The sequence below is a fragment of the Neopsephotus bourkii genome, unplaced genomic scaffold (genome assembly GCF_033783945.1).
Source record: "Neopsephotus bourkii isolate Nb327-2 ecotype Australia unplaced genomic scaffold, CSIRO-AGI_Nbou_v1 NB_234, whole genome shotgun sequence".
Classification (NCBI taxonomy): domain Eukaryota; kingdom Metazoa; phylum Chordata; class Aves; order Psittaciformes; family Psittacidae; genus Neopsephotus; species Neopsephotus bourkii.
In genome coordinates, this window is record NW_026900744.1 from 7839612 (window position 1) to 7851809 (window position 12198).

Here is a 12198-nt window from a genome sequence, read left to right on the forward strand (position 1 = left end):
CTCCCCCCTGTTTAAGGTAAAACTCATCTACAACAATTTGGCAGACAGGGTAGCTCCAGGTATTTGTAATTGTGAACAATCATCTGGGAGCTTCAAAGGAAGAAGGAATTGATGAAGCACAATGCGGTCTCATAGTAACAATACATCTATTGTGTTTTTTTGACAAAGGGGGGGATTACTTTTTTCTCCTAGCAAGATATCTGCAAAGAAAAGTGCTTCAGACAGAATGATTAGGCCATATTTTGGAGATTTGAAAGGGGGTTCCAAGCTCGCTAACCTACAAAACCAACCTGTAAGGCTATTTTTGATAATGTTAAAAATTACAAAAAGATGGATTATCAAGAAAGGGGGTGGGAGATTGAGAATGATATAAAGTGTATTAGCTAAAACCCCAGGTTTTTAGTGGTCAGCTTTGTGATAAGATGCAGACAAGAATAAAGACTAGGTGGCACACTTACCTCTTTTGTGCTTAGCCTTATTCCTAGAGGCAGGAGAATGATTTCAAACCTAAAATGGCATTCACAATGTATAGCATTGTATTAATAGATACCTGTTGATTCCCTACTTAAATGAGCTAAGTACTGAATAGCAAGATGAAAGAAGTGGGATAAAGGTGCTGCTCTGACAAAGAGACTGACGAAAGGTAAACAGTTTGCAAAAAAAATGGTTGTGATTCTGGGTGAGTTTCAGTCAGTTCCTGGAAAATGTGACCTGCTTAATAAATCCCTCACCAAAACAGCTGGAGAGCTACAAACTTTATCAGAAGCCATGCCATAATCATCAGATTGGTGCCTAACCTGAGTACCAATAATAGTAAAGAGATTCAAAGTAGAATCGTAGAATCATTTAGGTTGGAAGCGACCTTTAAGATCATCAAGTTCAGCCATCAAGAAATAGGATTTCTAGAGGTCCTATGAGACCAGATATTTAATTTCTAGAGTTGAAATTCCAGAATTGCCTTGATCTCACTTTTTGTCTTTTAATCTTATTAGTGCTATTACAGTATATTTTAGTCACTAGCAGCTAATGTAAACAGTATTTCCAGTATTTTCATGCCTCCATATCAATCTATTTCATATGTTATACCTGTAAAATCCAGTTGTAATCAACAATGTAAGAATATTTACTGAAAGAAAACTATTTTATAAATTAAAGTACACCTTTCTCATTGCCTTCTATGACATATTAAGACTGTTGCTATGAGCAACCTGTCATGAAACTCAAGAGTGTAAGGTTGCAATAAAATTTGTATTAGAAGCATCTTACCAAGAGAAGAATTACAAGGTAACCATTCTAATGCTAATCAGTCCTTCTGTAAATCATTTCTATTATATTCCACTTGAAATGTACCTTCTAAGCATTTGCCTTGCCCAAGTGCTTATAGGCAGCATGCATTGAGTTGTTAGTGCTTCAGAGCATGTTCTATAACATAAAAAGGCATTTTTATTTTACTGAGCTTAAACATGCTATTAAGAGAAGCCATATATTTCACAGGATAGTCTTAGGTTACTTTTATGACAGTCAGTGTTGAACAGTGCAAATACTATGGTTATTAAAATAGGAGTATGGGCATATTTGAGCCAACGAACCATATTGAATAGAACCGTTACCAGGATTTGAAATAAGTAATGAATATAAGCAAGGATTGGAAATACATTAGCTGATTTGCCAAAACACAAATGGTCCAACAAGCAGACTTAATTAACTCACATGATGCTGTATAGATACCTTGTAGTGGGAAGTTAAATCAACTGCAGATAAATTTAGACAGATTGGTACAATTTAATTTCATTGTATAAATTGATTTAATGAACTGTGAAACAGCAATGTGTGACATTTGCATGTGGGAAGAGTGATACTTCCAGATGAAGTGACATGCACCTAGGCTCAGAACACTGGAATATTTTACAGGCCCAGAAACATTTATGGCCATGATGCCCTTGGGCTCCGGGGTGCATTTCTGGGGTAGGAATCACACTTCTGCCATAATAGCCATACCCTCTCAGCTTTCCATAACTAATCCTGTGCAATTCATCTGAGGAGCAACAAATAATATGTAAAATGTGGCATAAAATTTAGAAGTACAGCCTCATGGTGAAGGAAGTGACTCCAGGAGCAGGGGAGTCATTCCCCCTGACTGTCAGATCTGGCAGGAGGATCTCTTGTCTGCACACCCTTGTACAACTGCAGCCAGCCATTAGTTCAAGTCGTCCCTCAGTGCTGTGTCAGTGGATCCTCTGGGTTTCTAGCAAGACTAATCCTTGTGAAAAATGCCCTCAGTGTCAGAAAAGAAACCCCAGGAAAAAAAAAAAAAAGAAAGAAGGAAAAAAAAAAGGAATGCATTCTAGCTGCTCTGCTGTTTCTTTTTTCAGCAGCTTGCTCCTCCCTGGAGAGCTGATTATTCCTTTAATGAGGATTTAATAAAAATTTCCAACTGATTTATTTTTTAATTGTGCAGTACTGGACCTAATAAAATCCTCTCTGGTTTTCCCCCAGGGAAATCACAGGGCACATGAAAATGACCAGGTTTCCCCTTATCTCTACTCTATGCATGCAGTGAAACTGAAGAAGCATATTTTAAGTTGCAAGACTGCCTATTCAGGTCAGCTGCTTCAAGCTATTTCCCCATGGCAGAGAGCTTTCAATGCAGTTTCTTAATTCTATTGAGGTTTTTTTTAGTGGTTGAGTTTCCCTTTTTGAAACTGAGACAGTTGCTTAGATCAGCTGCAATAGGTTCATACAAGCACAGGAAGGCTCTAAGGTAACTAAGAGCTGAGAATGGGGCATGCCTTTGAAAGGAATTAGGACAATTCAGACTGTAGGAGTTTCCTCCAATGGTAAGCAAGTATTCATTTTTCTATAGCCTAGTTCTCAGTGCACCAACATGTCAAAGGAAAAACATGACTTACTCAGAAAAGTCAATGAGCCTTATTTTCAATCCCCTGTTTTGCTGTCAGAGCAGGAGATGCGCAGCCCTCAGACTCACTCAAAGCAGCAGGGCATGTTTGCTTCCAAATGCTTTCACCAGTCTTCCCCTTTTCCTTAAGCCAATATTTTGTGTTTCTCTTGACAGCTAAACACTGCCAAAAGTTTTACATAGAATGATACTGATTGGAACTTGAGCTTTGAAAACCTAACACTTTCCCCTTGGCTTTAGCCTCCTCAGCAGCTTCACCTCCTACCACAATTACTGACTCCCAGTAAAAGTGACTTTCTGGTACACTTCTGCTGCCACACATACTAGCAGTTAGTGAGCCTGTTGTTCTCCCCAGAAGACCTGTTTTAGCAAGATTTAGTTCAAACTCAACAAAATATGCTCCCTCCAACAGCAAACTGAGCTGGAGCATAGCAAACTAATCCTTATTCATACTGCACCAGGGATTTTACAAGTACTCTTGTATGTCCCCTTGTTATTTTGTCTTGCCCTGGGAGTAGCCATTTGCTTCAGTTAATTTCTGGTAGATTTGTCTTGAGGCAATTTGAGAAGGGTAGAGAAGTCTGTATGCTGTTCAGTGATAGATGGTTATGGAGTTTGTTAGTTTTTATTGAACAAAGAAAGAAAAGGAATATATTTTCAATTTTCCTGACCTTACTTGAATATACCCTAGAAAAAGAGTTATGCTTCCCCAAGGAAATTGGTGTCCTAGTTCAAGAAAAAAGGCCTTAAGATGCTTGACCATATTAAAATTGTATAACCATTATGGCTTTTATCACTCAAGATACATTATGCATGAGTATTCATTTTCAGCTTGACCTTTACATTTAAGTTTGCAGCACCATATTTCATACTAACATTTCTAGCTAAGGATACATACTGCTCTTGCTGGTTAAGTGATAGTTAATCAAATACTTGCACACAAGGGCCTTTAAAAGTGATTGATGTGTCAAGATAGGTGAATGCTGATGATGATTAAGGCTTAGTTATATTACCAATGATGATACAATGTTAAGAGCAAGATGTCAGCTGTGTAAAATAAATAAAAAAGTTAATATTCTCTCAGCAGCTGTAAATCTATTTGGTTGCATGTATCTTTTACACAAAGGTATTTTCTAAAGATCGTAAAGATGCAGAGAACATGCTGCATATATACATGTGACATTGGATGGCAGCAAGCATCCATTTTTGTTACTTTTTTTATAGCAACCTGATAAAGTATACATGAACAGTGGGGGGGACCCAAAACCCACCAGCAGATGGTAGACCCAGCTCTTTCCCTGGTATCTCTTGCATATTCTAGGATTGCATCAAAGATTAATTTGGCAGCAACTGTAATATGGATTGCAAACTAAGACACCCTGGAATCATCATCTCTACTAAACAGTTATGGTTTTAGTCATTGTGACATCCAGTTTCTCTCTGTTCTCTTAGTGATGTTTAGTTTACCACCTACATAGATTATATCTATGTAAGCTTTAAAAGCAAACAAAAGCAGATAATACATAAATGCATCTGGCACAAACTGAACTGCAAAATCTGTTATTGATAATGCTTGTTACAGGAAGCATACATCTACAATGGTGAGAAAACTCCAGGTCAGCAGTAGTCTTAACACTATGTACCCTCACTGCCAGTGCTTGCAGGAGCATCATACCAGATAGACACACCTGTAACCCTGGAGGGAGAGAGCTATAGTCTCTTTCTCACCACTGAGCTAGTCTGGGGACATAAGGGCACAAACCAATGCACATCTTGTGCTTCCCCTGGTGTCACCTGTTGCTTCCCACATGAAGATGGTGGTTGGACTCACCTGTGGCTACTGGCTGGTCACAATTTTTAGATCTCAGTGTTTCATTACTGTATTTTTGTTATTCTAACAATGCTGTGAAAAATACACCTTGAGGGGGAGGGCAAGAAGGGGGGAAGTGAGTGAACAAGCGGTCTGGCTGGGTTTAACCCACAACATGTGTGTTGAACATGCACAGGATTTGGTTCAGGGATTCACAACCTAGCGGGTACAGGAGACATTCCTTGCTCAGGAATGAGATAATCTAAATGGGGTGATAATGCCAGAATATGTCATGCTATACCTTTCCTTTGTTTATGTAGAAAGATTAGTGGTTTATCCTCCTACTGTTGTTTAGCAATGATTACCCCCCATATGATTTCTTGAAACACCAAGGCCGATTTCTCTTAACCTGCTGAAGCTGAACTGTAAAGCTCAGCCAGATCAAGGCTTCTCAGCAGCTGCAGCCTTGATGCACTTTGTCATCCCAAGTGCAAGAATATGCATGACTTGCTGATCCTGCTACAGGGAGATGAGGGGGAGAAGGATCAGAGCCAGACTCTCACCTTGAAAAGGGGTAGGATAGGAACGCGGACCATATCTGCTGGAAGCATGCCGTTTTGGTCCCCTATCAACATCAATCTAGGATCCTTATCTGCTAATCACAAGTTAGTATTTCCTTTCTCTTTCCTAAACATGGTTTTTATTCTCCCTAGAGTCAAGATGCCTGTGGCAATTTTACAATTGCAAGTCATGGCACACAGAACACCCTGCCCAATAAAACTGCAATCTAGGCTGAAGCAATGCACAATTTAGTATAACCATTCCTTATTAAGATCTGTGGTAGCTTTTATGAATGTTTTGAAGGCTTTGTTGAAGGAACAGCATTCACCCAGGTACTGCAGCAAATCTGAATGGTTCCTTAGATAACAGTTTTTGCATACATAAATACAACTGGAAATGTTATAGTGTTCCACCACATACAGTGAAAGTTTCCAATTCATTTCTGAATTCTAATTTTCTTTCCTATTTTAGGGCCAAATGAACTTGATTGCAGTTTGATTATGGATTCTGGTGATCCCGTGTATACAGATTTTGACTTTGAAGACCAGGTAATTTTATGTATATATGGCCTTCTTTCTAGAGAGTTTTCTAGTTTACATACATACTGTGCTTTACAATTTGTCTGAACAAGGTGGTGGAACTTTAACAGTATCTAAGCCAAAGCTCTTTTTAAGTGCAATATGAGTAAATCTGTAATACACAGAGGTTGCTTTCTGGTTAAGAGAAAAGAGTGAATATTATTGTGGTATTAAAAGCCCATATCCTACATTTTTCAATTACTGTACATTCCATCCCTGGCAATGCTCAAGGCCAGGTTGAACGGGGCTTTGACCAACCTGGTGTAGTGGAAAGTGTCCCTGCCTGTGGCAGGGGGGTGGAACTAGATGAGCATTAAGGACCCTTCTAACCATTCCATGATTCTGTGATTGTTGAGTTTCCACCACAGAGTTTAAAATGTTGGAAAACATGGTAAATAGAATCATTGGAATGGACTGTACAATTTGCCTATTGTATATTTAAGAAGGGAGAGTAAAAAAATATTTTCAAAAAAGAGGCATGAAAATACAAAATGTGAAACATAACTAAAACTAAATCAAATATTCTCCCCTTGAAAAAGTGTTTTTAAGGATGAAATTACAACAGATGCTGACAGTGTTTTGAAACCAACCTTTCTACTGATCCCACATCCACATCCACAAACTGAATTTTGATAGTGTTTTCCCTATATGTAGGAAGAAAGAAGGCTGAGATGGAAAGATGTTGTATCCATCTTTCCCCTCTCATTTCCACCTCAAAACTGGTAAGGTCATATCTGGACTACTGTGTCCAGTTCTGGGCTCACCAGTACAACATATAGAGCTGCTTCAGAGAGGCCAGTGAAGGGTCACTAAGATGATTAAGGAACTTGTCCATCTTTCCTATCAGGAAAGGCTGAGAGAGCTTGGAGTGTTCAGCCTGGAAAAGAGAATGCTCAGAGGGGATCTCATCAATGTGTACAGAAATCTGACAGGAGGGTGAAGAGAAGACGGAATCAGGTTTTATTTAGTGGTGCCCTGAGACAGAACAAGGGGTAATGAGTACAGACCGAAACACATGAGGTTCCTGTGGCTTGGATACTGTGCTAAGGATGAGTGTTACTATTCTTGTTGCTGTGCTGTGGATAAGCATTAAAAGAATGACTTATAATTAAAATATTTTTAAAGCCAACTGCTTATCACACCACCGTACTTAAGGGTGGTGTTTTTGTATGTTTTGCTTTCTGCCTTTCACTTTTACACAACTCTGCTTCCATTTTCTTCACAAATACCACAAACACTTCTCTAGATTTGGAGAGGATTGGCAAAGAATGTTATTTTGTGTTTCTGTTATCAGAACTAAATGCAGTTGTGAATTTTCTCACCTCTTGCCTCATTATTCGCAAAAGATATCTTGTGGAACTTTAAAGCTAGTGGTAAAAACAGGATCAACAAAACTGAATTTCATTCAGTATCATCTGTTCATTCATTGGTTTTCTTTTACAGTATTCTGTGCAACAATTTATCCATGCCTGCATCATGTGACATGTTCTAGCCCTATTAATTTCTGTTGGTTTACAATCCTTTCACTGTTCTTTTCGGCTCAGTTATTTCAGTTTGGCTTTTTTCAGACACCTTACCTCCATCTCCAAATCCCAATTTAAATCTCATTCTTTCATAAATTCTTCTTAAAACATTCTTTACCCCAGGAAACTCCCTTAAATTTATCTTTGTCTCGTACTACTTATTTACTGCAGGATTTAGGCCTTTATGCCCTATAAAGCAGAATATATATTGAAATCATGTTTGGATTATATAAATTTAGCATTTTACTAACATTTTAAATAACATTCTTTTGGCAGAGTATGAACAGTAACAAAATTATACTCTCGGTACATAATGTTTGAAATGCTGTTAAAATATAATAAGCATAAGTTTTATAGTAACAAAATAAAATTAACAGAAAAAATATATGAAAATTACATTGATTTATAATTCAAACCATATGGTTCACTGATGATATATTCATAAAAACACTAATTTGCATCAATTTGCATGTGGTTCTTGCACGAGACTGAAGACAACTACAATGGGACCTTATTGTCTTGGTCAATAGCAGATACTCTTTCCACCAGATGTGTCAGTCAGCTTTTCTCATTATTTTGCCAGACCAACACATTGCCATTCTGGCAAAATTGAAATACTGTTAGCAAACAGAAAAGGACAAAGTGAAAACAGTGCTAAAAACCCATCAGTCAGAGAGATACATTAAATATGAAGTATCTGACAATGATTCTGTTAATCTGCAAGTTGGTATCTTTGATATTTATTAGTGACATTTTAAAAAAGATTTCTATCAGTAATAAAAATCTTTATGCCCAGTTCATCTGAGATGCCTTGAACAAACAGAAAGAAAATATAAAGGAGAAAGCAATTGCAAACAAAAGCCCTTACCATTTCAATTTTGAAATGGTGCAAGTAACTATTCTATGCAGAAGCAAAGAAGGGAGTGGAGATTGTCATAAAGTCATAATAACATCCAGCTACCCAGTCTGAAAAACAAAATTAGAAATTACTATCTGTACAAAAAAATCAATAACTACATTCAGGAGTGAGGAATTGCTCACATTCAAAATTTGAGCTCATTTTTATTGTTGCGGTGGCTTAATACTCTGGTGATTTACCACATGCTGTTAATGAATCGGGTGAAGCACCAGCAACCTTTACTCAGAGAATCTCAAGTGGAAAAGGAACACATATGAGGATACAAATGTGTCATGCAGTGATGTTATTGCATAGGAAATCTGTCATGAGAATGTGGGGGATAAGAAGGCTGGTTTCTAAGCAACCTTACACAGCTGAGCTGCTAAAAATGGTTGAATTTTAGCAGAACATATTGGTAGTCACTGAACAAGAGGATTTGGTGGTTAGAGCAGTACACAATATGTACTAAAGACAAAGCCACAGCTGGACATGAGTATCACTTGGCACAGCTGAAATGGACATACACAGATACCTTTGTGTTTTCTCATTGTAGGAATGAGCCAGGAAAATCTCCAGTGTAGCCTAAGCTAGCAAAGGTGTATCTGAGTTCTTTAGATGAATGCTACTTTTTCCAGAGTAACCTCTCTTATGGCAGGCAAGAGCAAGGAAAACAACTGGTGTGGTTCCAACTACCAATGAAGTTATCAGCGTCTAGGAGTGCTCTAAAATACAGCAAAGTACTTCAAGAAACACTTGGTACCTGTTGCTGAACCAGTGCAAAGCAACACTAATGCAGACTAAGATCTGGCTTTTCTGGAGGACAAGGTATAGGAAATTGAATTAAAAACAACTCAGAAAAAGCTTGAGCTTTGTATTGTACATTTTATAAATGAACATGCAATTAAATTAATATAACTAAATTAAAAGCAAGCTGATTGTTTCCTACTGGCTGTGCATGGATGTTTGTAGGACTAGAACACTTGCAATCACTAAGTCCCTACAGCACTGGAAGGCAGGTGGGAAATACCGACTTTTTTTCTTTTTTGAAGAAAAACTATTTATTTCTCCAAATCACTAGTAACTATTTTCGGTTCTCTCAGGTCTGTAGCTATGAGATCCTATATTACAGAAGGAATAATCTAGGTTTTTAGAATGACTGCCCAAAAGATACTCAGCCAAAAAATAAAAATAAAAGCAGACATACTCTTTCAGTGGGCCTTGTGGAAGAACTAGACAGTTTCACATGGTAGCAATCCATATAGCTTCTTCTGCGGTAATGATTACTATATTCACAATTTGATTGAAAAACATAAAAACTATGTTCAGATATTTTCACCCATATTAAGGTATCAGGAATATATTTTAGGCCACTTATTTTTGGGTGCAATAGCATGTCTTCTAAGGAGCTTTATAGAATATTCTCAATTTGCAGAACTCACTGTTGTGACTAGTATCTGGTTTAATAAGGATTCTTTTGCTGCTGGAATGCTCTCAAGTGTGATACACTGGTCACTTGGTTCATTTATACCTGCTATTCAATTTCCTAACTTTGCCAGAGCGGCTGGGAATATAACGCCACTTGTTTCCAGAGATCAGACAAGCTTTATCTTTAACACTTGGATTTTTAATTAGAAGCACACCATTTGGCTTATTTCAAGTGCATTCAGGCCAAAGTGCATTCAAGGAGTAGTGAAAAATTGGCATCAGTAAATCCTATCAGAGTTCCAGAAAAAAAAGAGCATCCAGTTATTTTCTTGTGAATACAAGGTTTTCAAGACAACCTTAACTAATCTGAGGAATACTTAGACCAATTTGAGGATGATTGTGGAGTGAATCCACTCCTAAACAAGTGCTTTTAGAATCAGTAATTTAAAATTTGGAAAACATGAAAATCAGGTATACTTCAAGTAAAAACCTTAGAAATATATTTAGCCTCTTTTAATATTGGGGAAAAGGGGAATATTTCACATCTACAAAACACTGAAACACATTTTTGGGCCTCAGAGTAAGTTACCAGGTCATAACCGAGGCATTTCCAGGTCCTTCCAGTGTCAAGACTGCACTGAGTAAATGCAATGGTGTATGCAAAAGAGAGATTGCTGGTAATGGTTTCAAACTAAAAGAGGGGAGATTCAGGCTGGATGTGGAAGAGAAGATTTTTATAATGAGGGAGATAAAACACTGGCACAGGTTGCCCAGAGAGGTGGTGAATGCGCCATCGCTGGAGACATCCAGGCTGGACATGGTATCGGGCTACCTGATCTAGTTCAAGATGTTCCACTCATCGTGGGGTGTGGGATTAGATGACCTTTGAAGGTCCCTTCCAACCCAAACTATTTCATGATTCTTTTCCCCTATTCACCCCCCTAAGTATGTCAAAGACCTAGGAAAAATAGATGTGAAAAAGACTCAAAGATAACAAAAGGTTTTCTGCTCAGCAGTGACAAGCGATCTATTGAATTAAGAAAATTGCATAACCCAATCTTTGCTGCAAGTGCAGAATGTTTTATAATTAGAAAATGTGACAGCTCACTTGAAAAGCAACAAACAAAACCAAAAAGTAGTGGAGGAAAAAAAAACCTCAAAGAGAGTTACTCTCATTCTAAAAAGAGGAAACAAGCTCTTGATTAAAAGTTGTTGCCATGTAGTGACAATTCTTCTTACAGCTTGCTGTCGTTTCCCACCCAGAGCACATACAAATCCAGGCTTTAGGGAAGCAGGAGGAAAGCTTTAAGTGAACTGATGAAAAACAGACTCCATTTCTACCAAGATTATAACAACATTTCTGGCCTGATTATCATAGCTTTAAACTTAAATATTGAAGAGAGATAATGAAAAGGCCCCGAAAGCCCTTTTCAATGAAGAAGCAAACCACAAATATTCCTAAAACTGATGGGCAACAGCAAATTGAAAGCCTCATTTAATGAAAGCTCTGTGGATTAATCCAAAGGCCATTTTCCTCCATTTATTACGTTTCATGTCAATGTTTTGACTCAATTTTCTTTACATCAAAATTCAATCCAAGTAATTTTTTTTAACTCTTCAAAGTCATCCAGGGGTTGGCATTACAAGTGGTAATGGCTTTAAACTAAAAGAGGGTAGATTTAGATTAGATATTAGGAAGAAGTTCTTTACTGTGGCTACCCCACCCCTGGAAGTGTTCAAGGCTAGGTTGGACAGGGCCTTGGGTGACATGGTTTAGTGTAAGGTGTCACTGCCCATAGCAGGGAGGTTGGAACAAGATGATCGTTAAGGTCTCTTCCAAACCTAGCTATTCTACGATTCTATCATTACAATATGACAAAGAACAAACTGCACATCTCCAAGAGTAAACTTTCATTGCAACTTCTAAAGCTTTGAAATGGATTAAAATATTTAAGGGGTCAGATCTAGAATGTACTGTATTAATCACATGCTTTCTCTTTACATACAAACGTAAGGAACTTATGGTATAACAACGGTTTTATTCATATATGTGTGCAGCATTAGTCATTACAGATCTTAGTAAAATGACCAGGAGTATCCAGAAGCCATTTTGGCTTTTAATGCTGCACATTATTAGTGTATATAAATATATAAAGGGGGAGTGTCACGAGGATGGAGCCAGGCTCTTCTTAGTGGCAAACAATGAAAGGACAAGGGGTAATGGGTACAAATTGGAGCACAAGAGGTTCCACTTAAACCTGAGAAGAAACTTCTTCTCAGTGAGGGTGACGGAACACTGGAACAGGCTGCCCAGGGAGGTTGTGGAATCTCCTTCTTTGGAGACATTCAAAACCCGCCTGGACACGTTCCTGTGTAACCTTATCTAGGTGTTCCTGCTCCAGCAGGGGGATTGGACTAGATGATCTTTTGAGGTCCCTTCCAATCTCTAACATACTGTGATACTGTGATACATTTCTGCAGTGTCC

At 38.0% G+C, this 12198-nt stretch overlaps 1 protein-coding gene across 1 annotated transcript in view; it reads left to right on the forward strand.

The window, feature by feature from the left end:
• Positions 1–12198, forward strand: part of AK5 (adenylate kinase 5) — a 90819-nt gene that overhangs the window by 46383 nt on the left and 32238 nt on the right. Inside the window, exon 8 of the mRNA XM_061345122.1 lies at positions 5760–5836. Coding sequence (XP_061201106.1) covers positions 5760–5836 — 77 coding nt within the window. The remainder of the gene's footprint in view (positions 1–5759; positions 5837–12198) is intronic.